We start from the raw sequence: 26457 nt of genomic DNA on the forward strand, positions 1-26457 counted from the left end.
ACTTGTTGGATCTAACTATGTTTGTATTCTTTTTCAGTTTCTGTAAAGAAAAAAAAATCTGCTCTTCCATTCTTGCTTGTCTATTTAGACTTCAGTGTTGTCTATATTGCATTATGCTGCATAAGTCCTGGAGGTTTCCCACGATCGGGCGACTTTGGTTGTGCTGCAAGGTTTAATGATTTAAGATACTCAGAGTAAAATATTTGGATTCGTCTTGAGATGTTCTGTCACTATCTATTAAATGTTTAATGTGTCCCTCTTCTCCTCAGGGCTGCACATTATGGGCTAATAACTCTCTTTAACAGCTGCTGTTGAGTTAATATGACAGCAAAATTCAACCATATGCTGATCAATTGGTTCCACAGTTGGTAAATCCTTTTGTTGTGTTTTTTTTTATTTCTGTATTTTCTCAATAATTGTGTCAGTATTAGTTCATATTGAATATCAGCAGCTTTATTTTGCACAGGTGTTTCTAAAGTGATGCTCGCCTAGAGACGAGACATGAAAGCTCTTAAAATCTTCTCCCTTAACCTTTAAGAAATCTCTTGAAGAGTTTTTGCAGACAAGCTCTTTAGAGAGAATAGATTTAGCGCCAATATTGAGGACAGAGTGCTGGAACACCAAGCTGAGAGAATAAATTGAAGAAACAATTTTTGTGCCAAATGAGTCACTAAACTAGATTGTCTGGAATGAAAAACGTATCCAGAACATTTCAGTGAATGAATAGTGAATAGTCCCAATTCTGGTATTGTTGTTGATTCCTTTTAACAGCTATTTTTATACAGCAACTTCTGAAAAATCAGAGGTCCAAATAGGAAGAGCCATCTATTGTAAATTTGCTGCTGGTGGGGGAGCTCAACAAGATGTTAACCATAGATAGTCTGCTTCATACCTCAGGAACATTTCTATTGGTTTTAATGCAAATGGCAATCCTAAAAAATTTAAATAAGCATCGATAAAAAATATACATAATTTTGACAACACTACTGGAAATAAAAACATTAATTCGGGTATCAAAAGTGACTTTATAACACTTTATTCCTAAATCAATCAATCCATCCATCCATCCATCCATCCATCCATCCATCCATCCATCCATCCATCCATCCATCCATCCATCCATCCATCCATCCATCCATCCATCCATCCATCCATCCCCCTCTATCTATCTATCTATCTATCTATCTATCTATCTATCTATCTATCTATCTATCTATCTATCTATCTATCTATCTATCTATCTATCTATCTATCTATCTATCTATCTATCTATCTATCTATCTATCTATCTATCTATCTATCTATCTATCTATCTATCTATCTATCTATCTATCTATCTATCTATCTATCTATCTATCTATCTATCTATCTATCTATCTATCTATCTATCTATCTATCTATCTATCTATCTATCTATCTATCTATCTATCTATCTATCTATCTATCTATCTATCTATCTATCTAATCTATTATTTGGATTTAGAGTAGTGGCTTACATGTACCAAAGATGCTTTCTTTTGTATGATTTGTTGTTTCTTGTCTCTCACCCAATGATAGCTCGAGATAGGAAGCATCCCATGGATTTGTTGTTCTAAATGGTCAAATTAGTGTTAGCTACAGTGATAATCGTTAACAACAGCCCTGCCCTTCACACTGTTGCGTCACTGCAAGAAAGATCTATTGTTCCAATCCTGGCCTGGCCTTTTCTGGGTTCTCTGGTTTCCTCCTGCAGATAAAAAAAATATTGCAAGGTTTATTGGAGGTTCTAAGATGCCCTTTTCCTGGGCTGTTCCCCATCTCTTTGGCCCCTGACTCTTGGAGATAACACCAACCTGCCAATTACCTATGTTGGAATAAATCACCATTTTCAAGTAGTGGCAGATTTACCCAGTTTTACTGTTATTCTTTTCAAGAGTTTGAACCACCATTTTAGACATAAATATGTAAAAATATTTGATTGGCATTGTAGTTTAAGTGGGCTCCATGTAAACTGCAGGTGGTTGCGTGTTCAGTTTTTGTTTGAGCTGGAGCTGAAGTGCCGTTGAGATTTAAACCTTAGCTGCTCAATCAGGACCTGAATCACTCTGACATATTAAACAAGGCAATCACTCAATCTACTGGGACAACAGAAAGGAATCTGCTCATGAAACCAAAGAAATCCCCTCAGGACCTAAAATACCTTTAGCCCTATATACACGCACACAGGCCCAGTCAAAGGCATCATGTTTCTGCTCCTCTCACTATAAAGTGATACAATCTTTTATTAATGGTCTGGGCTGCTGTGTCGACATAGAGACCATTTTAATGATTAATCTCAAAGGAAAGTGCCCATTGTAAGCTTTGAAATGTTCCAGAACCGCTGAGCATTTTTCCCACGTAGATAGATGTCAGAAAGAGTTTTTGAGTTTGAGAGTTCAACTCAGTGTGCAACCTTATTCATTCATTAGAGAGGACACTGAAAAATTCATCACAATATATAAACTGAAGTATAGACAACTTGGTTATGTCTGAATATAACCAATCAAGGAAGAGTTTTCTATTGTCTCCTTGCATGTCCAGCCAAGGGCAAGTGGGTGTTATGCATGGTTTCAGCACTGCTGAGGAATGACCTACGCACTGCACAGCATGGTGCCATAATACTACTCACTATTGTTTTCAATATTCAAAGTTAAGTGCTCAGTTTATGAAACAGAACAACTCTTTGCAAGCTGGATCCATGCATGGGTAACCACAAAAAATCTACAAAAGATATTATAAGACAAACTATAAAATAATACTTAGAGAAAGCAAGATAATCTGAGTGTAAATGTAAACAAACATATAAAGTCATATCCTTCTTCAGATAAAAAGATAAAGTATTAACATACGATTATTATGTACGATTTTCTGATTTTTATATACATCAGACACTTTTGGTCAAGAGTAAAAAAGTTTGACTCCTCAAGTGACAATATTTTTAAGGTGAAAATCACGTATTAACAGCAGATCAGCATGTGTCAAACCTGACTAACTTGATCTTTTTAAAACATTGGATGTTGCTCTAAAGCCAAAATACTGTTTTCTTAAAACTGCTGAACCTCCTGATGCTATGTGACTACTATCCAGATGAGGAAGTGTTCATTAGAATTAATTAGAAATATCAGGACATCCTTTCTCTACTGCAATCACTTTAACATGGTAATTAGAGAGAATGCTGGAGAGCAATGCAGCTGGTCTGTTGAGGATCCACCGGGAGCCAGAAAAGAGGAGGGGCAGAAGCAGGGAGGCTGATAGGAGTGATGCTGAAAATTAAACAAAGCCTGATCTTTCTTTGTAACAAAAGAGCAGATGCCTTTCCTGACTCTGTATGTCCTCTGCTGCAGAACGTTCTGAAAATGTGTAGGTTTTTTTCTTTGTATTTACTTTGTAATTACTTGTCTAGGAATCTGTATTTTTAAACCAATTAACACCATGATTTTAAATGCCAAATAAACAATTTAAAAGAAAGAATATATTGACAAAAAATACCAGGCAGATGTCATTAGAGGTCCCTGTCTAATTTTTCTGCCCTGCACCATAATTACCATCAGCTTTCAGCAGATGGTTCTTTTTTTTAAATGCAGCCAGTGTAACATTGAAAACTGTGGCCTGTGAAAATGCAAAGCTATTTGCTCTCCTTGTAGTCTACAAAAATATAGATAAATATGTGTTGACCTTCACTTAAACGCAAGCATGATATGTAATTTAAATGTAAGCAAATTGTGTCAGACTAAAGCGCTGCTTGTTGCTCAGTAGAGGTATTTTAAGAACTGGTCTGACTTTGTATTTCATTTCAGAAACAGAAGGACACGTTTGTACACATTTATCGCCTTGAATTTGTGAATTTGCCCTTCTGTCTTTGTGAAAAGATTTTTGTTCATGTCATTGCGTAGACATGACACTGATTCATCCCTTTAGTTTTGGAACCTTTTCTACCTGAGGAGTTTACATAACAGTTGCAAATTACTCAACAAAGAACTTAAATGCATCCTGTGTCCAAAGAAAAACCTTAAAAATCCTTCAGAAAGTCTGAACAAGACTAATTTAGAATATACATGTATAAAAAATAACGCAGCCTCGTTCCTTTGAAGCAGAACATGCTGATATAGAAATCATTTAGCAAAACAAGCAAGCTCTAAGAAACATATCTAGGTGCAAATTTAAGACAGGCACATCTTATTTCTAAGCTGCTGACCATTTTCTTTTAGTAGTTTAGAGATCATGGTCCTGTAAAAGTAATTGAGATTTAGGTGCTTAACACCTTGAGTTGTTAGTTTCATGTACTGGAATTAAAATAATTCATTTCTTTTCTTCCAGGAAGAAAGCTACTCCTCAGTTATTTAAGTCTGGTCAGTTAGCAGGCATGTCAGCTTTGTTAGGGACATTACATTGGACTAATAGTCTTAAAGTGACAGCAGTGCGCACCCATGAAGCTCCTCGATCGCTCTGCAAAAAGGTCAGCTACCTCCGGCCGCTGCACTCCAGTCAGCATTTGGTCATATATAGTCAGGCTGATTAAACAACATGCCTGGTATTGACAGCCCTTTGTCCTAATGAAGTGCCTGTTATCTGCAGCATGAGTTACAGCAGGGAGGAAAGCGCTGCCTGGGGCATTTCAGTCACCATCAGTTTCATCTAACACAGAGTGAGAGTAGGAGCAGAGAGATAGATAGAGAGATAGATAGATAGATAGAGAGAGAGAGAGAGAGAGAGAGGGACGGACGGACGGACGGACGGACGGACGGACGGACGGACAGACAGACAGACAGACAGACAGACAGATAGATGTTGCTTATTTTTAGGAATCTAAACTGTAATAGAATCCTTATACAACATCATATTCCACTAAATGTAATATTGTACAAAGAAATTCATGTCTTTAAAAGAAATTCAAAAAATTTAGTTAAAAATAAGAATAAAAAAGGTTTGTGATTAGCTTAGTTTCCATCCAGCTCAGTGCAGTGATGACCTTGTTGTGGCTGACACTCCTGAAGCAAACTGACACTTGTCAAAAGAAACAGTTCATCGTTTTCTACTAAATAATTATTTAAGAGGTGTTAACTGCATTGAAAACGGTTTATCTTATACTGTCTGCAACCGTATTTGAACTGCACTACTACGAATAGTTGACTGGATCCAGTTCAAGATTCTCAAGTGTTCCTCCTCTAGCTGTTGTGCCCCTTAGAAGATTCAGAATTCAACATAGTAACAAAACTCCCTAGCGGGGCACTTTTAATCCGTCCTCCGTCTTCTCGCTTCTCTTTGAGCTGTGTGACAGGATTTATTTCAGACACAGATGGTTCTGGCTGTGGATTATTACCACAGATATCTGAAAAAAGACAAGCTATACAGTTTCATGTATTAAATCTCTCCCCAGCCTTATCTGTTTTTGAATCTTCCAGAACATTCATGCACAGATGGTGGCCTAAGTGTAGTTTTTCCTGTCCTCTTTTACAGCGGGATGCAAAAGGACAGTATCTGTTTGACCTCCTCTGCCACCATCTAAACCTACTGGAGAAAGACTATTTTGGCATCAGATATGTGGATCCAGACAAGCAGCGGGTGAGCATCTGTGTTTGACTGAACTCTGGCTTTGGATATTTGATCTTTGGAGGCATTTTATTCTTAGATTCATTTTATTCTTAATAAGATACAATATTTTTACTACAGAAGGTCATCCACGGGATGGCTTTTCATTGCTCTCATTTGCAATAAATATTCAACAACTTGCCTTAAAAGAAGATACTGAGAAAAAACTGAGTTTGTCTTTGAATTAAAAATGTACATTTCCACTGTAAAAGTACAAGCAGAGATGCTCAAATGTGTTTCTTTTTGTTTAGTCGAATTAATAATGCAAATAGATGGAATTTATTCATAGAAATGATTATGTTTAGACTGAAATGCTTGTGTGCTTCTACTTGGAGGCATAGATGTTTTGCTTTATGGATGAAACCATTTAGAAATTCTGACATCAGGTGACCCACGATAATGCTACATCTCCAACACGTCTGCTCAGAGCTATTATATTAGCTGCTGTGAGTAGGCGGATTTTGTTGATGAGAATGCACCACAGGAAAAATATGTTACAGAATCAGGGTTCCATTTACAGGACGTGGGTCCGACAAGGTTGCAAAGAGAATGTATTTGTCTCCATGGAAGAGTTGATCTCCCAGAGAAATGTGTCTTCCACTGATATGTAACAGTATTGCATCTTCACATCTTCTAAAGATCTGCTTGAAACTTACAGATCATCTATATTCCAAACAGCTTTATGTCACTGCACTTCACAGTCAGCTCTGTTATATCATCACTTGTTGTCTGAATGGGTTTCTCCAGAAAACTGTCAGTAGTAACAACCGAGCATTCAGGCAGTTGAGATTGGAAGTGTCTGCTTAATGACACAATGTGAGAATTTTCTACTGCTGAGGTAATTTTTGCTTAGACATTTTGCCATTTTCCCTTGTCGCTCTTTTTCATTCCTGATGCAGCACTGGTTGGAGTTCACCAAATCAATTTCAAAGCAAATGAAATGTAAGTACCTTCTGTTTAAGTTTACTTCACTTCTCTTTAAGTATGTAAACCAACACGGATCCTTCCTAAATTTGAGGCAACAAAGCTTTTTGCTTCAGTTCATATTATATTAAGTGCAAGAAAGTTTGTTTCACTAAAGAACAGCAGACAGAGAAATATGAAACACTAGACATTAGTTGGAGGATTTTCACATTATTGTTTAAACCCCTCAACCCTCACCCCTGGAAAATACAATGGAAAAACAGCGCGCTGCATGTAAAGGGTTTAAGGATGCCACCATCATGTGTTCTTAAAGATATGGACTTTTATATGTAAACATGTTCAAAATTCACATCTTATGAGCACATTTGACAAAAGATATTAACTTCTTTTCTGTGTACAAAAGCTAAATCTTCTTGCTCATTTCCCCTTACAGTGCTGTCTAAGCTTTTCTCTTTGCCTCCTGCAGCTCAGCCTCCGTTCACCATGTGTCTGAGAGTAAAGTTCTACCCTCCTGATCCTGTTGCTCTCAAGGAGGAAATCACTCGGTATGACATGTGGTGGCATTCAGCTAAAAGGAGTTAATAAATGCTTCTTACCCTAATTTTTCTTCTACAGAGGTAATTTGCATCTGTTTCAGTCGATGATAAGCAAAGACCTTTTTACAGAAAGATTATTTTTATGTTTAATTTCAGAGCAGATGTTTGTATGAAATCTTTGGACTGGCCGAACGTGGTTCTTTTTGAAACATTACTTGTAAACATTTCATAATTAAAATGACCGAGCACTGGGTTTGAAAACATTATGCTAAATATTGCAGTTTTTAGGAGGAGCAGCGAGAAACATAAAAGCCTCTCCTAGTAGCTCTCCAGAACAATGGAAAGCACATTAAAAGCAACATAAGGCAGGATTTTTCTGTGTAAATGAACACATTTCCTCAACTTGGTAATTTTTTCTGAATATATGTCACAGTTCCTAATACCCACATTAGGTTACAGAAATAAAAAAGGCAGATTTCCTCCAGATGATGCAAAGCACAGCCAGCTGGTGAATGTGTCTTGTGTCCACATGTTTTCATTACCCGACTGAAGAGAGAGGAGTCCACTCTGTTTGAGGCATAATGAGAGTCAGTGTGCACCGCATGTAGAGTGTATATAATGAATAGAGTGGATAGAGGAGATAAGGGGCAAGGAGGGCTGATTGAAAGTGTGAAGCAAAAAGAAGAGTGGGAGGGAAGGAGGACAGCATGATACATGATTATGACAGTGGAGAGGTCACTGCGCAGAGGGTGGGAGAGCAAAAAATCATCATGATTTGGTTAGACTGTTCTGTGTGCTGCATAGCAAAACACAAAAATAAAACACACAAATAAGCAGCTTTTCCAGGATGTGTATTTTCCCCCAGAGATTTAATCCAATGAAGGAAGTTGGAAAAGTTTTCTGATGTTTAGGAGTTATTATTTAGAGCCTTACAAAGAGACTAAAACACTACGAGCTATTCCAAAGGTTGTCATTTTACAGTGACAAATTTCTACTTATTTTACATGGTAAATTAACACAATGTTGTCATCAATTCAAAAAGGAAACGATGAAAGATTTGTAACATTTTAAACACTTTTTAATGTGAAAGTGTGGCATATATTTTGGCTACTAAGTCAAAATTTCGCTTGGGGTCACAGTCCAACGAGAAGGTCGACACTATCAAGTATTTAGCGACTCCTGTCATAACTGATGAGGATCTCCACTAGTCTAATTCCACTTTAAACTTCTCTCTGAGCTGCTGCGATGTTTCTTGGTTTTCATATTTGTCCGCTAATATTCTCTGACAAATCTTCACAGTGCAGCTGGATTTTCTTGGAGATTAAACTGTATGTATTAGGTGACTTCTGAAGGCATTTGGTAAGATTTTATCCAGGGCTATCAAAGTAAAGGGGACTAAAAATAGCACAAAAAAAAGTATGGTAAACATTTCGTCAGTAATATGACAAAATGGGAAAATACTCATATGGTATGAATGCTCTGCAAGGCACAGAAATAGTAGGATAAGTAAACAAATGGAGGCAGAGTAAATATGTCCTGTCGTATGATCTAATATTCATTTTGTATTCAACAAAAATATCCACTTTTAAATAGATGTCATCAGCTTTTGTGGAGGTAACAGAGTGAAGAAATTAGGTCTGCCTGACTGTTTTATTGCCTAAAAGCAGATGTTCAGTAATTCCACTGCAGTGTCTCCAAAATACAAAGAATAATGATAGCAGGAAATAATAGTCAGCACCACTTCTCATTATCATAATCTCTGCTACAAATGTTGCCTCATTAACGTTCATGGTTGAGGAGCCAAACGGTTGGATCAGTTTGAAACTAGTCTTGGAGGCTACAAAAACAAGCATGAGGAGCAGCTCTTTCCTGTAGGGTGTTTCTACTCTTACAAAAAATAAAAAAGAGCTGAAAATCAAACATAATTATTAAACCCACATTTAGGGAAGGTGATCTCGATAAAGTGATTTGAAATTAATTGAGTTTGTTGTACCGCTACTTCTACTCTAGTTTTCAAAATTTCTGCGTTGAATGCTTCTTTGACATATATGTTTGTCCTTTGTAGATATTTGGTCTTCCTGCAGCTAAAGAGAGACCTCTATCACGGTCGTCTCCTGTGCAAAACCTCAGACGCTGCCATGCTGGCTGCCCACATCCTTCAAGGTAAGTAAAAGAGACAGAAATGAGTGCTGCTCACTGATTTCTATATTCTACAGATTAGTTTAGCTAGAAGGCTAATTTCCGGTGGCTTTTCTAGATATGTGAAAAAGGCCCATTAAAGTACCTGCAGATGGTTTTATGTAAGATATGTAATCATCATTTCACACCTAATTTTCAGTTTGTTTGTACTGGCTTGCTCTCTAGTATTTGTGTAAATTATAATTGTTCTCAGCTGGTGCAATATTTAATCTGGGATCTTGTCAGACGTGCACAGCTACAGAAACAAATGTCCAAGAGATGATGCTGAAGTCTGGCACAGCAAGCTTCACAGAAAGCACCGCGTTCATGGGAGGGCAGGCTCCTGTTTGGTGGAAGATGTGCTGATAAATTAAAGATGGCCTGCCTAGTCAGCTTCTCCTTGTAAAGAGAAATCAGCATCACGGTCAGCTTAGAGTGGGCAATGTGGCATGAAGGACCTCAGCTAATCCCGGCCAGGATTGGGGAATGAGCTAACTTCCTTTTATCTTTTTTCTGATGCCGCCTCTAGCTGAGATTGGTGATTACGACCCTGGGAAGCATCCTGAAGGTTACAGCTCCAAATTCCAGTTCTTTCCCAAGCACTCGGAGAAACTGGAGCGCCGGATCGCAGAAATACACAAAACTGAGCTGATGTAAGAGATGACAGATAAATGTCTAATTCAGATTTTACTTTTAAAAAATCACTAAACATCTCCTTATATTTCTGTAATTGCCTATATTATGAAGCACTACTTGGTAAATATCAGTTGTCTAAACAGATGGAAAAGATAAGTAAGATCTTCTCATTTTTATTCATTTTGCATAGGTGAAATTATAAATGGCTATTGTTGGAAATAGGCATTAGCATCAGTACAAAACCTAAATTATAAAGTAGAACCATCAAAGACAAACAATATTTTTTGTTACTCAGGCTACAGATGTTTTTTACATGTCATTCATACACAATTACACGTATTCACAAAACGATATATTGCTTGCATTTTTTTTTTTTTTTGGATAAATTAGGTTAAATGTAGGCTGCTGCATAGATAAGTATTAAAATATTTAATGACAGACACAACAGGATTCTAATTGTATCAATCGAGTCAGATGTTTAGGGATGAATGCTGCATAGCATAACACACTGCTGCCCACTTGTGGCAAAGCCTTTCCTCTGCAGCTGTTTTTGTGGCTCATTATGGACTGACATCTGGGCTGTTGCTTTTTCTCAGCGGACAGACCCCTGAAACATCAGAGCGAAATTTCCTGCTGAAAGCCCAGATGCTGGAGACATATGGTGTTGATCCGCATCCATGTAAGGTGAGAAGCAGTTTTTTAACTACCATGTTACTAATTACTAGACATTTCTAAGGCATTTCAGTCCAAGCTGTCATGTTAAACTATTGCCACAGAAAGGGCAGAAGTTTCTCAAACACACATTTTTGCCACAATGGCCTACATATTAGTCATTGTCTATATAAGATGTTACAAAATGAAAAGAAGAATCTCTTTGCAGTTGTATAATCTCACTCCTAATTTTTGAATTTTTTTTATTTTAAACATGAGTACATTTGTTCAGTAGGAAAAAATATTATACTAAGGAATGGTTGATCACAGTGTCTAATAAATTCTTAATACTAATGTAGTCTTAAGAACCACTAAATGCTGTCTACTTGCCACCGGTTGTCTGGGAATCGTACAGGAGAAAAGCTTTTTCCATCCTACCATCACTGTTGCAACAAAACATAATTTTATTTTATGGCCTTTTACCTACCTTTGTGTCTCAAAATTTTGTCCATATCTCTATGTCTTCTGTTTTGTTTTTTGTTGCATCTAAATCTGATTGTATATCTTAAAATATTTTAGGATGTGTCGGGGAACCCCGCTTTTCTCGCCTTCACGCCATTTGGCTTTGTGGTTCTTCAGGGAAACAAGAGAGTTCACTTTCTTAAATGGTGAGAGCAAACATGAAGACTCTTAGATAGATATGATGTGCTAACACTCACGCCTTCATATAAAGTGCAGATAAGTAAGTAACTTGAGGATAAGTGGCTTGGCCAGGACCACATCAACATGCAACAGGAGGAAGCTGGAAACTAACACGCAACTTTCTGATTGAAAGACCATTAGTCTACCCACTAAAACCATTTATGTGTATTAGAAAATATTCAGGGCCAATCACAGAACCTTGTTATACACCAGAAGCAAATTTGATTAGTTTAAAGGCAATTTATTTATTTGGACATGTTTATCTATTTTCTATAAAGTGACTTTATCCATTTCCTCTTATGACAAAACTCCAAAGCTTTCTCATCATGGTCTGTGGCATCTTGTGTGGACGTCAGACAGCACAGACTTAAAAAAAGAGGCAGGCCTTTACTTTATGTAGTCTGACACACCTGTTCTTTGTTATTTATAACATGATGTGTACTACAGCTGGTTGTACAGCCACTGTCAACAGCCTGTTCATCTGCCTGTGCCTGTGCCTCGAGACAGCGGCTAACAGATGGCTAATTACAGAAGCTAGATGTGTTGAACATCTTAGCAGAAAAGTGGCTCATACCAACAGCATTTACTGGCGAAAGATATAATAGGTCATTTAAAAACACCTACAACAGAGTAATTTTGTTTTCTTTAACTGGTATGATTGTTGCCATCAATAATCATACCAAGGTGGCCTTGGTATGGCCACCTTGGTATGATGGTGGTATGGCAAATGTAACATGCACTTTTGTGTATTTTTAATAGCTTACTTTTTTGGCCTTCAGTTGTTCTCCAGCTTCCCTCATCCTCTATTCTCTCTTTCCCTTCCTCTGGGGAATATTATCACTAATTTGTTTTGTCAGCTTAACATGGAGCGCCTTGGCTGTTTATGTGATCTCAAAGTGCCTGCATGAATATTTAAAGAGGTTGTGGCTCTCTGTTTCTGCTCGGCTGTACGTGTACCCGTGATTGCGCTTGCTCTCCCGGACAGGAACGAGGTGTCCAAGCTCAAATTTGAGGCCAAGACTTTCCACATATATGCAAATCAGAAGGAGGTGAGCAAGTGAATTTATTTAATGTGTCTTGCTTGGAGTGTGGCTTTTTGTCACAACTGGCTAATCTTTCCCGCAAATCTCCATATCTCTGTTGTGCAGGACAGAAAGATCATTTTAACATACTTTGCGCCCACGCCAGAGGCATGCAAGCACCTTTGGAAGTGTGGTGTGGAGAATCAGGCGTTTTACAAGTGAGTTTGCAGCTTTCATATCTTATTAGGCTGTTTTTTTCGCCCTCTCTCCATCCCTGAACAGTGTCAGACAGGATACCATCACATCATGATGGTGTCCTTAAAACCCCTTCCCTTCAGCTTGTTTATCAACTGGAGAAGTGAGATGTGAGGTCATGCTGATTTTTAGACTCCAAACACTTCAGTGCTTTTCTTGATAGATGCTTCCAATGTCTTATCCATGAGTTACAGGTCAGGATCTCCATGATCTACAGCTGATAGAAGTTGATTAACAAAAGGCAATTAGTCTGGGGTGCTGGGAAGAATGCTAGCACCATGGTTAGAGGCTATAGTTTTCAACATAGCTGTCCTGAGTTTGATTGGGACATTTTCTTCTGTCTCCCCTTTATTTACTGTACAATAAAGGTCATTAGAACCTAAAAACTGAGTCTGTCCTCAGTGGTTAAAAGAGGTGCAGTAAAGACAGCTCTTCTACTGAAGCATGTGAAGGGGTTTTTAGGTCTGACTCTTTTTCTTTTGTTTTCCACTTTTCAGACTTTTAAGCACATATAGCCCAAAATGCTGCCATTTTCAGATAAAGCACAGGTGTCAAACTCCAGTCCTCAAGGGCCGGTGTCCTGCAGTTTTTAGATGTGCCACAGGTACAAAATACTGGAATGAAATGGCTTAATTACTTCCTTCTTGTGTAGATCAGTTCTCCAGAGTCATGCAAATGACCTAATTATGCTATTCAGGTGTGGTGCAGCAGAGGCACATCTAAAAGTTGCAGGACACCCCTGACCTATAGAATATGCTTAGCTAACCTGTGAGTGTCACTAAAAACCCTGTGTATATTATCTATATTGTGCAATGCAAATAGATATTAGTTATCCTGTTTTCTGTTCCTAGTACTGTTTTTTTATTTTTGTTTTTTACGCATTTCCTCATAGTTTGCTACTGGCAAGCAAATCATGGAGAAAATAGTAGTTTGTTTAATGATTCTTTTTTTCTGTCCTTTCTGTAAATTTAACTGACTTGTTTCTTTTTTTTTCCTTTCGTTGGTCAGACTTGAGAAGTCCAGTCAGGTTCGCACCGTCTCCAGCAGCAACCTGTTCTTCAAGGGCAGCCGTTTCCGCTACAGGTAAGACTACCCAGCAACGCAGCCTGAGTGATAACAGGGAGGGAGGACATTGAAACTAAAAAACACAGTTGGAGGTGGATATAATTATTTCCAGAGGATGTGACCTCCCGACCTTTTGTGCTGCTTCTTCCCAAAGGATGGTTGTGACACCTAAAAGGAGAGGGGAGGTAGAGGTGGAAATGAAGGGCAACTGATTACACTTTGAAACTGCTAACATGTATATAGCAGCATGTATGCTCTTGTACTATACTTACTTATTACTGCAGTGATAACTTTTATGTACTCTGTCTATGTTTTAATGTATTTAAAACTTCCAATGTGTACTGTTTCTTTATCTTAAAACAGTGGAAGAGTAGCGAAAGAGGTAATGGAGCAAAGTGCCAGAATCAAACGTGAACCTCCAGAAATACACAGGTAGGGTAAAAATTACCTCACATACTTAGTTGTTGTTGTAGATATCTCTACAGCACTGCCTCCTACTGATTACATTCTGCTTACTTCTTTTATATTGAAACCTGTATTATGTTTTTTTTAAATAACAGGTCTGGCCTTGTGCCCAGTAGGAGTTGTCCATCCATCACCCATGGGCCTCGCCTCAGCAGTGTTCCCCGTACACGTCGGAGAGCTGTGCACATATCTATCATGGAGGGTAAGAAAATAGTTACTGGGAGATAAAACCCATGTGTTTCTCAATAGCAAGCCAATCATACATTCCTAACATTTGAACATTTTCTATTTTGTCAAGTTGTAACCCAGAATTTCAAAACTTTTTCTGAGATTTAATATCAGAAACATAACACAGAGAGTTGTATAAATGTGAAGTGAGATGAAAATGAAACATTTATGAATTTTTATGAGTTTATGAAATAAAATTGTTCATATGTCTTTAACGTGCTTTACCTTGAAGTCCTAAAATAGAATCCACGTCATTAGATATCATTTACTACATGATTAGAGTCTAAATGGTATGTGTAGAGGAAAGCTAACTCTGCACACAATCCTTGTAGTGATGTCACATGGTGGTGTCGGCATCATGCTGTGGGGGTGTGTTTCTTTAGCAGGATCAGAGCAGCGATGGTATCTGTTGAAAATTTTGAAAACCAGGTATCATTTTCCTTCCATCACACTTACTCGTTTTGGTGTTTTTGATCTATCACCTAAAATCCTAATGGAGCACCTTGAATTATGAGTTTGTACTGTGACAACTTGCAGAAATAGTTCAAGCCCAATGAATGCTTTTGCAAGACACAATCCTTTATTTTATGTATCCGCAATGTCTCTGACTCTGAACTCAAACAGAATTAGAGATCCTCTTGGCCTGTTTTTAGAGAATTCCTCCCCTCTCTTGAGCTAAACATCTCAAACTCTCACGTTCTTCCTGAAACTGGAGCCGTTTGAGTTCATGTCAAAACAGGCTACTGCAGGCGTGAGCATCGCTCAGTCACTTTGACACAGTTCAGCAGAGCCTTTAAGTTATGTGGGTACGCTTGTGTTTCTGTTCTGTCAACATACTGCCATCTGAAGTTACTTGCAGTCTTCTGCTCCAGAACCGATTGGTAAAGCAGTGACACATGGTCATACTCTTAACTTTATGCTCTGTGTACAATAATATGGATGGAAGACAGAAGTAGGTGTGTCGTATATATTAAGCAGAGCAGTAAGACTTTCCCACCATCGGTGTGTGCTGACTAGATGTCTTAGGGAGGTATAAATACCTCAGCTGAAAATAACCAGGGTCTTCTGCTCCATGTATGTCACTGGCCTGGGTGGGGCCAAGCTGGGAGGCTAATGCTGCTGATCATAGCAGTGCCCGCAGAAAGCCACTGTTTCCCCCTCTGTCAGAAGCAATAAAGACATTAACCCGAAGCCTGGACTTTGGGCAGGGACCATAAAGACAGAACAGGCTTCTGCATGCTGCAGCCATGGTGAAGTGTCTGATCCGCATCACCACTCGGGTGAACGTTCACCTGCGTATGATCAACCACTGCTACCGGGATGTAAAGGTCCGCGTGCTGAGCTTGGGGCCTCGTATGCTGGGCAAGGCCCTCGGCGTCCTGCCCCTCTACCCTTCCCTGATGGGGCAGCAGGAGCCCAGTAGACTCAGTCCTCGTCTGGGTACTCCACTGCCCTGTTCTCACGCCAGTGGTCCTGCAGGTAAAGTGGGCTCAAATGAAGCTTTTTTTGTTTTGTTTTGTTTTCTTGTCAGTTTTTTGCATATTTATTGTGGTAAAGAGACACACTTCATGCAGTTCCCCTTGTTTCTTGGTTATTTGGTTTCAGCTGTTGTTTTAAAGGAAAACTTTTGTTGACTATTGTTAATGTCAGCAGATGTTTGGATTTTAGATGTAATCCTTTCTGCTATTCTAAGAGTCTAAAACAATATTTCTATGACCTGTTTTCTCATGAAATGCTTAAATTTAATCCCCCTCATTTTACAGTAACGGTGTAATGTTGCTGCTCTGACCCTTGTGAGAATGTGATACCATCAGCAAAGTACTCTGCCATGGCTCATATTTACTGTAGAGCGTCTTTCCTTTACTGTACTTTTATCATTTGCAGCAGAGTGGACAATTTATAATCTGACTTTTTAAACCCTGCTAGTAAATATTTGTTGTTTGATTTAGGGGACTTGGCTATAGCCAAGCTCAGCAACAGGGGGACACAAAAAACTTTCAAAATCAGATTGTCCTAAATTATGTGTTCCAGCAAAAGAACAAGAACTAATTCATCATATTTAAGCACATTTTTCTTTACATCATTCTGGCTTATTCTGGATATTAAAAATGTCATGATTAAAAATATTTCTTATGTTTTATATTTGTGCATTTTGAAATGTGTAACACATTGTCAACAGAGTTGAAGTTTATTCAAATAATGTAGTTCCCCTCTTTTATGATGGTAATTTGTAACTTGTACAGTTCATATTGGCTAATGAAACTTCATAGTGAATTTCTAATTATTGAAGTATTCTTGTGATTCCAGGAATTATTTGAGGCTGTGTATTAAATTGTTTAAGCATTTCAGCAAACTTTAACATAGATTAATGAGAAAGCTCAAAATTCAAGGCAAGGCAGCGTTGTACCTTACATCTTACCTTATGGATGCTGTTGCTGAAACATATCTGTTTAGTATTTCTTGCCCGAGGTTGAATTCTTTTGTTATTCTAGTTGGAAAGTCCCTGAAATACAAACTGTATTCATTGATGTTTTGACTCTAAGAAAAGCATTATCGGACACAGGGTGTGACTGTCTCCGCTCTATGGCAGACCTCCAGTGAGCCAAAAGGACATGAAAATCTCAATCTTCAGAAATACATTGCAGCTTGTCCATGAACGGCACACCCATTACTGTTGAAACCAGGCATTAAAAGACACTCAAAACCTTTTGATTTTTACTGTCAGGCATTAAATAAAACTAAACCTTCCTTCTTGGGTTTGACTAGGTTTACCAATCAAACTCAAATTCCCATTTGCCAAATGGCAGAATAAAGAGCAAGATATGTTTTTTATTAGTTTCTTCAAATTCAAACGCTAACACTACCATTAAAATGCCTGATAGGTTCTGTGTCCTTGGTCATGGGAACATTATGTTGTGGGGGTGATTTGCCAGCATTTGCAATGTAATTCATTTTTATTTTTTTTGATAAACTAACACCAAATAGTATTGTATTATTAGTATTGTACCATAAATACTAATATTTATGGTACAAATAAATACATTTGTACCACATTCCACCTCTTGGCTTTGGTTGTTGCCCTGCTAGGTGACAAATATTCACTGCAGTCTAAAGTCTCTTGCAGCCTCTATAAACTTTTCTTCAAGTATTAAGAGTGCATTTAGTGCCATTCATTCACCCATCAAAACTGACGAGCTTCCATGTTCCTGCTGAAATAAAGCAGGATGATGCTGCTAACTCCATGTAGCAATGGTGTATTCAGGTGATGTTAAATCTTGTTTTTCTTGGTGTTGTACAACCAGGCCAAAAATGTTGAAGTCATTTGACAAGAGCACCTTTTTCCATGTGTTTGATACTTCTCCTATAATTTTTAGTAAACTACAATTTGGATTTTATAACTTTTAACTGTTTTTTTAGGGAGGTTTGGGGGTTGTTTTTGCCGGTATTCTATAAAAGCCAAATTTGTGCACTGCTAATAATTCTCCTAATAACAGATTCTCCCACTGAAGCTTTGGGTCTCTGTGGCTCCCCAAAAGTTACCACAGGCCTCTTGGATGCTTCTCTTATTACTGCTCCTCTTGCCCTGTCTATTGCTGGATGATGGTTTGGATGGTGAGATGTTTGAGATGAGAAGTTAGAAATAGTATTTTATAAGCTGACCCTGCTTAACCTTGGTGTACCACATTTTGACACTATATTTGGCACTTTAAACTGGCTCAGCATGTGACTAAATTGTTAAATGGATTACATATTTGTTTACAACCATATTATCTAGACAACAGAGGAAATTCTTGGACTTGGTTGATTGATTGAGGAATGTGCTAACATTTCACATAGACATTTTAGTCTTTCAAGCCAACCTTTCCAACCTAATATTGCAGTTTTTTTTTCACTTTTTGTCCTTTTACCTATTCCCCCAGGTCTGGAGTCTTTGCGTGACAGTGCCCACTCTACACCGGTGCGTTCGGTGTCCCATGGAGAGTCTTTCCTACCCCGGTCCCGCAGCCACGCTACAGATGCCAGTGAGGGGATGGCAGTCATCTCGGACGAGGCCTACAGTCCCTCAGATAGCGTCCTTCCCACCCCGGTGGCTGAACACAGCACAGACATGGCCGTCTCACGCCAAATAAATGGTGCACCCTGCAGCATCGAGGAGGAAAAGGAGTCAGAGGCGGGCACCCCGATGCGCGGGGAAGAGGGTGATTTCGGGGTGGATGGTAGAGCTGCACATGAAGGAGCAGGGGAGGACTCAGCCCTGAGCGAGGTGGAACAGGTGAATAAGTTTGTCTTAAGCGTCCTCCGTTTGCTCCTCGTCACCATTGGACTCCTTTTTGTCTTGCTCCTCCTCCTTATCATCCTCACCGAGTCAGACCTTGACATCGCATTTTTAAGCGACATCCGTCAAACCCCCGAGTTTGAACAGTTCCATTATGAATACTTTTGTCCCCTCAGGCGGTGGTTCGCCTGCAAGCTCCGCTGGGTGGGCGGGTTGCTCATTAACAACTGAGGGTGCGGTTGTAGCATCACAAAGACAGTTCAGGTTTGTGAGAAGAGTTTGTTAGGAGTCTGGAGTGTTGTTGAAGGACAACTTCATCCGAACCAAGAACCCAGCTTCTCATCTTCCTCCTGCAGAAAACAAAACAACTTGGACCTCTCCTTCTAACACTAAGCCAGGATCTTTCTCCCATCACCTCAACTCTTTAGTTGCACACCCCTCCCTCCTACTACCATGTTTGTTTTTTTGCTTAGCAAAGCCTGAAGACATTTTTTTGCGTTTTTTAAGTCATTTCAGGAACTTTATTTTTACAAAAAACACAAAAGAAAAAAAAATTATGAAAATAAGTAACTGAGGAACCTAAAATTTATGTTTCTGTGGAATGGAATATGTTGATTTTTTTTTTTTCTTGGCACGGATTAGCATTGCAGATGGTTATTTATTTCTGAGAAGCATACAGTGGGCTGTGAAAGGCTAAATACCCCAGTTGCAAGTTTCTATGTTTTAAAAAAAGTTGGATCATGACAAATAATTTCAAGACTTTTTCCATCTTTAATGTGACATATTTAATTTTTCCTCAACAAATAAATAAACAAATCTGTTAGAAAAAGATAAAGTTGTTCGCCCAACCATTAAACTAATAGTTTGTTGAAGTAGCTTTTGTCGCAGTTTCAATACTCAGTCTGTGGTACACCAAAATGCAGACATTTCTCAGAAATTATTGAAAGCTGTGATGGTAATTATTCTGGGAGGCTGCCAAGAGGCTGACATCAGAACTGAACAGGCTGCAGAAAATCTGCAAAGTACTAGCTGTGCTCAACAGTGCAGTATATTTTTTATATCTCTAGATTTGTAACTAAGGTGACAAAGGAAGACATTTTCCCCAAACAAAAATCACTGCACAGTTTTAAAAGGACATCATTCACACAGCAAAACGTGTTAGCGGCAGCATCATAATCTGGGGTTACTTCTCTTCACAGAAAGAAAGCGGTTCCAAACACATTCAGGTATAAGAAAAAATAACATTTCAGCATCCCAGCACGCATCCAAATCAACACATGAATGGCTTCACTAAAGAAAAAGTAAAGTTTTGATTTATACAGCAGCTCTCAAAGTCGTTTGGTTCCCCTGCAGAGGGTTATGAACAGGATTTGTCTTCAGAATGGGAGAGTAATCCAATATTACCAAGTCATGATGTGGTATGATGATGAGACTGGATGGTGAAACTGAATCAAAAGATGCTTCTGTAAGGTATTAGTTTCAGTTTATACACACTTCTGCAATCAAGTACGGCGCATTATTTGTTTCTAGATTTTCCCCCTAACAGATTTATGTTTTCTGTTAAATTATACAGAGCAATATCTCATATTGTAACATGGTCTATCAAAAAAAATCTGCCTTTTTATCAGGGGTGCTTAGATATTTGAGAGCCACTGTATGTAATGAAGAGAAGAAGGGGAGGTAATGAATGTCAATCCAGGAAGTTGATTCATCTTCAAGAGATGCAAGTGAGTTAAGAGTCTGGAAAGGCCAACTGCTGCGATGGAGTCAAGGTCTTTTGATGTCTATTCATTATTATAATAAGATAAAGAGCTGGTTAACCTCTTTATAAAAGACCGAGAGGAATAGCTTGAAAAGGGAGAAAAGAGATGTTAAAATGGAAAACAGACAGGGTGATTACCAAATGCCTTTTTTGAAAACATATTTATGACTGTTTAGATTTTTGGGGGCAATTGCTTAAGTCTTATTGAACATCCATATACAGTGCTATACAAGATCAGCTGATGGATATGAAAGTAGTTTTTCAATTATTTTCTAAGAATCCAGTGAACTAAAGCTGTAGTGTCATGTGGCCCGATACTGTCTGATACAATTAGAGAAATCCTCACGATGAGCAAAGATTCACTGGCACTAGTAGATACTGTTCTAGCTAGATGTGCAATGCTGATGTGATTTTTATTAAGTACTTTGAATGTGCTCATTTATTTGCTTTTATTTAATTGTTCTGTTTTCATCAAATTGAAATTCAATGAATTTCAGTTACTTTTTTTATGAAGAGCTTGATCTATTTTGGTTTCAGCCTTGCCCTTCAGTTTCTGTATTATACTATATTATTACAACTGCTAGAATAAGAGCAATGATGTACATTTTTGTACAAAATAGTTTGTTTCCTATTATATATCGACAGCTTTTTTTCCATGTATATTTTACCAGAACTGAAATGTTATTTTGTTATTGAAGATTAAATTATACCTTTTTAAGCACCGCGTTTCAAGTGAGATCAGATGCGTTGGAGACGTGGAAGGGATTGGGGGAAAAAAATGTTGAACGGGACTTTTTATCAAGATTCACTCACCAGTTATCACATCTCCCTTCACTATCAATAGTCAGTCTAAAGTCTGCAGTGTACGTGTAGTTATTACAGATTAACTTCAGATATGATTTATTGGTGCCGATCATTGAAAAATACGATTTTATCTGTTGTACCTTTACCTGAAGTTATTTTACGTGAAAGAAGAGATACAGCACCCTCATTACTTCCTGTTACTTTTTTTTTGGTAAAGATGTGTAAAAAGTCTTAAAATGGATTAAACTTTCATGATAGTAACACAAGTTCACACTTAATTTTTTTAAGGTACAAGTTTTAATGTGTCTGAATTTATTCAGTGGGGCCAAAAATACAGCTTTTTAAAAAATCCCCGCTGTATAACCTTTTACCATTCGGACAGCTATTAGCCTTCATTTCACAATGTTTGAGCATACAGTACATAGAGAGGGACTTCTCATCCAGACTCTTAGGTTTCTTTTATGCACTTTTCTCAACTCGCCCCTTAGGTTTTATATAATATTTATGACTAAAATGGTCAAAGAAAAAAGTTGATTTGATGTTTTCTGAACCACTTCTGTTTTTCTTTGGTATGTTTTGGATCATGTTTCTGATGAAAGGCCCCAAAATGACCTATTTCCAGTTGTCCATTAGAAACCATCATATTTTTATGTAAAAGGCTCCTGGCATTTCAAAGAGTTGACACAAACTATCTTGAAGATTAAACAGACCCACAGCATCACATATCCTCTATCACAGTTAACACTGAGTATCTGATCCTATAGATCTATTTTTCTTTCAAATGAAATATTATGAGAGTACATGGCACTATAAACTCTTTAAAATACTTAGAAAATAGAACGAACCAGAGATTCACAGTTCCTCCATATGACTTAACAACAGTAATGAGATACTTCCACATACTCTTCCTCTGTTTCACATTTTAGACTTGGTTACTCAATGATGTTCTCTACTGCAGTTCTCCAACATCTTACCACTCTTCTAATTGTGTCCAGTGGTTAAAGGAAACAGGCCTATTTGTCATATTTACACACTAGATGAATAAATAGTCTTGGATTACCAATTCAAATAAATTATGCAGTAAAATGCTCAGATTATCTTTCAGTGATTCTTGAGAAGTGGGACAAAATGGGTTTAAATTCCCCCCCCCCCAAAAAATGTAATTATTCCTCAAGCTTATGTATACAAATATGACAAATAATGTTTTGGAAATGTAAAGATGCTTAAGGTGCAGGCTCCCAGTTGCAACATTTTTTTGAAATTTTTTTTTTTTTTCTCCCCTCCAGGGGGTCTTTTGTGGGCTCTAGTGTCCCTCATATGAAAGTAGGCTGACAGGAAAGGGGAAAAGAGAGGGGGGAAGACATGCGGCAAAGATCGCTGGGTCCGGGAATCGAACCACAGCACGTCCCCGAAAATTACATCTTTAATGGACCTGACCTAGAACTTTGTCATCACCAAAAATAAATCTAAAATATTTTTTTAATTACCCCATTAGTGATATTTTTACTCAGTTTTACAGACAATGCCTCTCAAGAAACAAAAGAAATATTATTTAAAACAAAAAACAACATAAAGTCCATCTGACAGAGTTGACAGTGCATGACGGAGTTGACACAGAACTGAAAGTGGTGACAAACTAGTGAGTAAAATACTTGATATATGTGAAATAAATCCCCTTTAACTGAACTGCACATTTAAGTGAGATTTGTCAACACCATCACTGAAAGTGTTACAAACTCTGATGGAATTGACATCTGACAGCGTTGACAAAATGCCAAACTACCTCAATTTATATGATGTTATTCTGAAGTATTGTAGCTCATCAGGTCCATAAAATCTTTACAGTACACCAAAATTAACCATTTATTTCACAAAACTTCATCAAAATTTTGTAAATTGTCAGTTATGGTGTTGACATATGGTTGTGAAGAACAATTTAGGAATAAAACAGAAGAAAAAAACTAAAGAATAACATAAGCTAACCAGAGGTGCCTAGCCCTCTTAGCAAAGGAAGAGAAAGGAAGACGTCATGGGGTCCTCAGAAGTTCTGATGCCCACCAATAATGCCTGATTTTTTTTACATTCTTTTTATGTCTGACGGTGTTGACAAAAACTTGGGACAAATTTCAATTGAGTTGGAAAATATATAAAAATTATTTTTAATTCAATTTATTGATACTTTAATAATTATCTATTTGAATACTTATACTTAATTGTCATAATATATTATCTTAGTATTCCTTTATTTGTTTTAAACTATTATAATGTACTGAGTTCTTCTTCAGGACAAGGGATTTTACAGACACCATCCACCTACTACAATGTTTAAAATAAAAAAATATTCAGCAAACACCAGGAAAATATACATTGTTGTGCTCACATGGCCCAGGTTAGTTTAGTCAGATATTTGAAAAAAATATATTTTGTGTATACTTTATTCAATGTTTTTGCTTTATCCATAGGACCTGTTTTGTCCTTCTTTTCAAGAATCACTGCTTTGTTTCAAAGGATTGAATGCCAATAAGTGTATTTTCTCTGACATTACAAATGAAATCATATTAAAGACAATTTTTTTTGTATTTTACTGTGAGATTATGGTAGGACAATAAAAAAGGGATTTATTTTAAGGTCTCTTACACATCTTTACCACGGTTGCCAATATATGGAGAGGGTGCACAGCTGTAAGCCTGATTCACTGCATCAACAGACCAATAAATAGAAAACAGTTGATTGACTATTGATCTAATTTACTTACAGTATATTTCTGTGACAATACATTAGATAAACTGGAATTGACATGATTTGTTTATTGATGTATTGAATTGCCAGTTACTTTCACAAATATTGCCAAGTTTGTCTGCTGCAGTTTAAGCATTTTATTTTGTTGGTTAAGTAAACATAAACAGATTAGAGATTCTTTGTATTTAAATCAAACTGTTGACTCTCCTGCATGTCAGCTTCAGGGAGCAATGGCCATAATGGCTGCTGGATGGTGGCTAAATTCTGGCCTTTTTTTGTAACTGTGTGTGAGAACAGAAACAATTCAAGTTGATAGTGGTAGATGGAGAAGTTGAAGCAGATTAGCCAGAGACCGAAGGGAAAATAGTACAAATGGATGATCTGAAACAGCTTGGCAATAGAAAGCACTTTTTTATTATCTGTGTGTAATGGCTGGACAGGGTTCTCTTTTTTTAACCTTCCTGCAGCTGCTCCTCTGAAGGCCTGGAGGTGCTACTTTTCTGTCTGCTCTGGTGTAATACGAGCCCATCAGTCCTGATGGGGGAGTAGCAAGTTCTCTGGGATTGTGGCTGGATCCTCTCCCGTAGCTCAGTATATTTCTCAGTCAGTGGTAATCACTGTTGCAGCCAACATTTTATATCAAATCAACAGAGCTACACTAGAAGGCAACCTGTCCTCCACTTCAACTGGGAACTTTTTTTATTATCTCAGTATAATTGCGAAGTACAGATAAAGCACACATTTCAGGACATTAGAAGACGTAGGTTGTTTTTTTTGTATTTGTACATTTATACATTATATTTATTACACCTTTATGGAATTCCAGAAATGCCACCATTAAATAAATACATATTTTATTAAATGTCACTCTATTTCAAATTCAAAACAAATACATAATCTATAACATCAATAGGTGTTTAAATTTGCCACTTATTTTTTTAATTATTAATAAAAGCACATTTAACTTCAGAATTATTTAGATGTTCTGTTAACTTTACTCAGTCAAAGATCAGAATAGACTCTGCTGTCATTTTTAATTGGTCAGAACTGGATTTGCTGTGCAAATGAACCAATCTGGTTCAGAAAATTGAGTTAATAATTAATTATAATTTTAGAATAGGACATATTTGAATTTACTAATTTATTTTTTATATTTATCATTGTTCGATATATAAATATTTATTAGATAAACTTTTATTTATTACCTCGTGGCACTTTTGGAATTCCATGCTTTTTCACCCAGCCATATTGCTATTAAACATTTCTTTGAAGTATGTGCAGGTGTTTGTTGACATCAGCATTATGTAGCTTTAGTGGTCTCCAAACATGCAACATCCACTATTTAAGGCAGCATTATTCTAGGAGCAATAAACTAGTTGTAGGAGCAAACGTGAGATGCACAGAAATAAAAAGTTGAATAATGTTTCATATTTCACTCATGTCTCTTTCTTGAAATAAGCACATACAAAACTGCTGCTGGAATTACTCTGACAGTAACCTACAAAGTTACAGCTGTATTGAGGAAGATAACATTTTCTAACACTTCCTGAGTTGATGTTTGTTCTGCTGTCTATTTCTGTTTTATTGACTATTGTTCCTTGTGCCTGCATCTTATAGTAACCAAAGTGGCTGAAATGAAAGAACAGAGTTGCTTCCAGCAACAGATCTCAGCATCTTTCTCTATTTTTATGGTGAAAAGATAAGGACAACATTGTCCAAGAATGCTTAACATAATTTTGGGGGACAGTCAGATCCCATCTTGGTTTGGTGTTCAACATTTATGTCCTATTTCATGTTAACGTGTAATTTTTTTCATTTGCTTTTATTCTCTTTAACAGGAGATGAGTGTAGGTTTGGTCAGATGTGCAACTATGATCAATATATTTTGTTGTCTGTGATTTATAAAGAAAATAAGGTCATCAGTACTTGAAGCAGTGTTTTAACTTTTTTTTTTTTTTGCACTGAAAGATTAAGTACTCATTTCACTTTACATGCCGAAAGCTGAGGTTTTCAGTTGATTTTTTCCCCTTACACCATCTCAGGCACATAAGAGGTTCCACTGATTTTCTTTTTATACTGTATTCAGAATAAATCAACTTAATTGTTAACCTAATTTTCATATTTAATCCTGGCAAGTCTTGTTGCACAACACAAATAATAAAACTTGCCATGACTTTAAATCCAGCTCTGCTTTCTGCCTCTCTGTTACTCCCAGTAGAAATCCAACACACTACGGCGCATACATGTCAGAATATGTGCATTAACGTGTCTGGTGGTGTGATTTGTAGTTTGCCTCATTTTTTTTCCCCTTCAATAGGAAATTGTTGTTTAAATTATGTTAAATATTTAAAACATGTAAATCTTCAAAAAATTCATGTGCCAAATCCAGTTCTTGTTTCGTCTAATCCATTCCAAACCGATGTTTGTACTGTAGGCAAGCTTCTGTACAAGTCAGTATAAAATATTGTTTCTCCCCAATAGTCCCTGTATCTGGTGCCATTAAAGGAAACTATTCAAACTTGAAATAAAGAAAAACAAAAAAAATGTGTCTGTCATTGTGATTTATGTGTTCAGAATCCTCTTTCCAACAAGGAGAATACAACTATA

General features: G+C 37.4%; 1 protein-coding gene across 1 annotated transcript in view; it reads left to right on the forward strand.

The window, feature by feature from the left end:
* Nucleotides 1–19057, forward strand: part of LOC102228025 (FERM domain-containing protein 5-like) — a 55063-nt gene extending 36006 nt beyond the window's left edge. Inside the window, exons 2-14 of the mRNA XM_005798220.3 lie at nucleotides 5476–5580; nucleotides 6507–6549; nucleotides 6998–7076; nucleotides 9133–9230; nucleotides 9775–9898; nucleotides 10478–10565; nucleotides 11112–11200; nucleotides 12220–12283; nucleotides 12383–12474; nucleotides 13520–13594; nucleotides 13940–14008; nucleotides 14137–14243; nucleotides 18190–19057. Of these exons, the coding sequence (XP_005798277.1) occupies nucleotides 5476–5580; nucleotides 6507–6549; nucleotides 6998–7076; nucleotides 9133–9230; nucleotides 9775–9898; nucleotides 10478–10565; nucleotides 11112–11200; nucleotides 12220–12283; nucleotides 12383–12474; nucleotides 13520–13594; nucleotides 13940–14008; nucleotides 14137–14243; nucleotides 18190–18776 (1620 nt within the window). The 3' untranslated portion in view covers nucleotides 18777–19057. The remainder of the gene's footprint in view (nucleotides 1–5475; nucleotides 5581–6506; nucleotides 6550–6997; nucleotides 7077–9132; nucleotides 9231–9774; nucleotides 9899–10477; nucleotides 10566–11111; nucleotides 11201–12219; nucleotides 12284–12382; nucleotides 12475–13519; nucleotides 13595–13939; nucleotides 14009–14136; nucleotides 14244–18189) is intronic.
* The last annotated feature ends 7400 nt before the right edge of the window (nucleotides 19058–26457 follow it).

This window comes from Xiphophorus maculatus, chromosome 2 (assembly GCF_002775205.1).
Source record: "Xiphophorus maculatus strain JP 163 A chromosome 2, X_maculatus-5.0-male, whole genome shotgun sequence".
In the NCBI taxonomy this organism is placed as follows: Eukaryota; Metazoa; Chordata; class Actinopteri; order Cyprinodontiformes; family Poeciliidae; genus Xiphophorus; species Xiphophorus maculatus.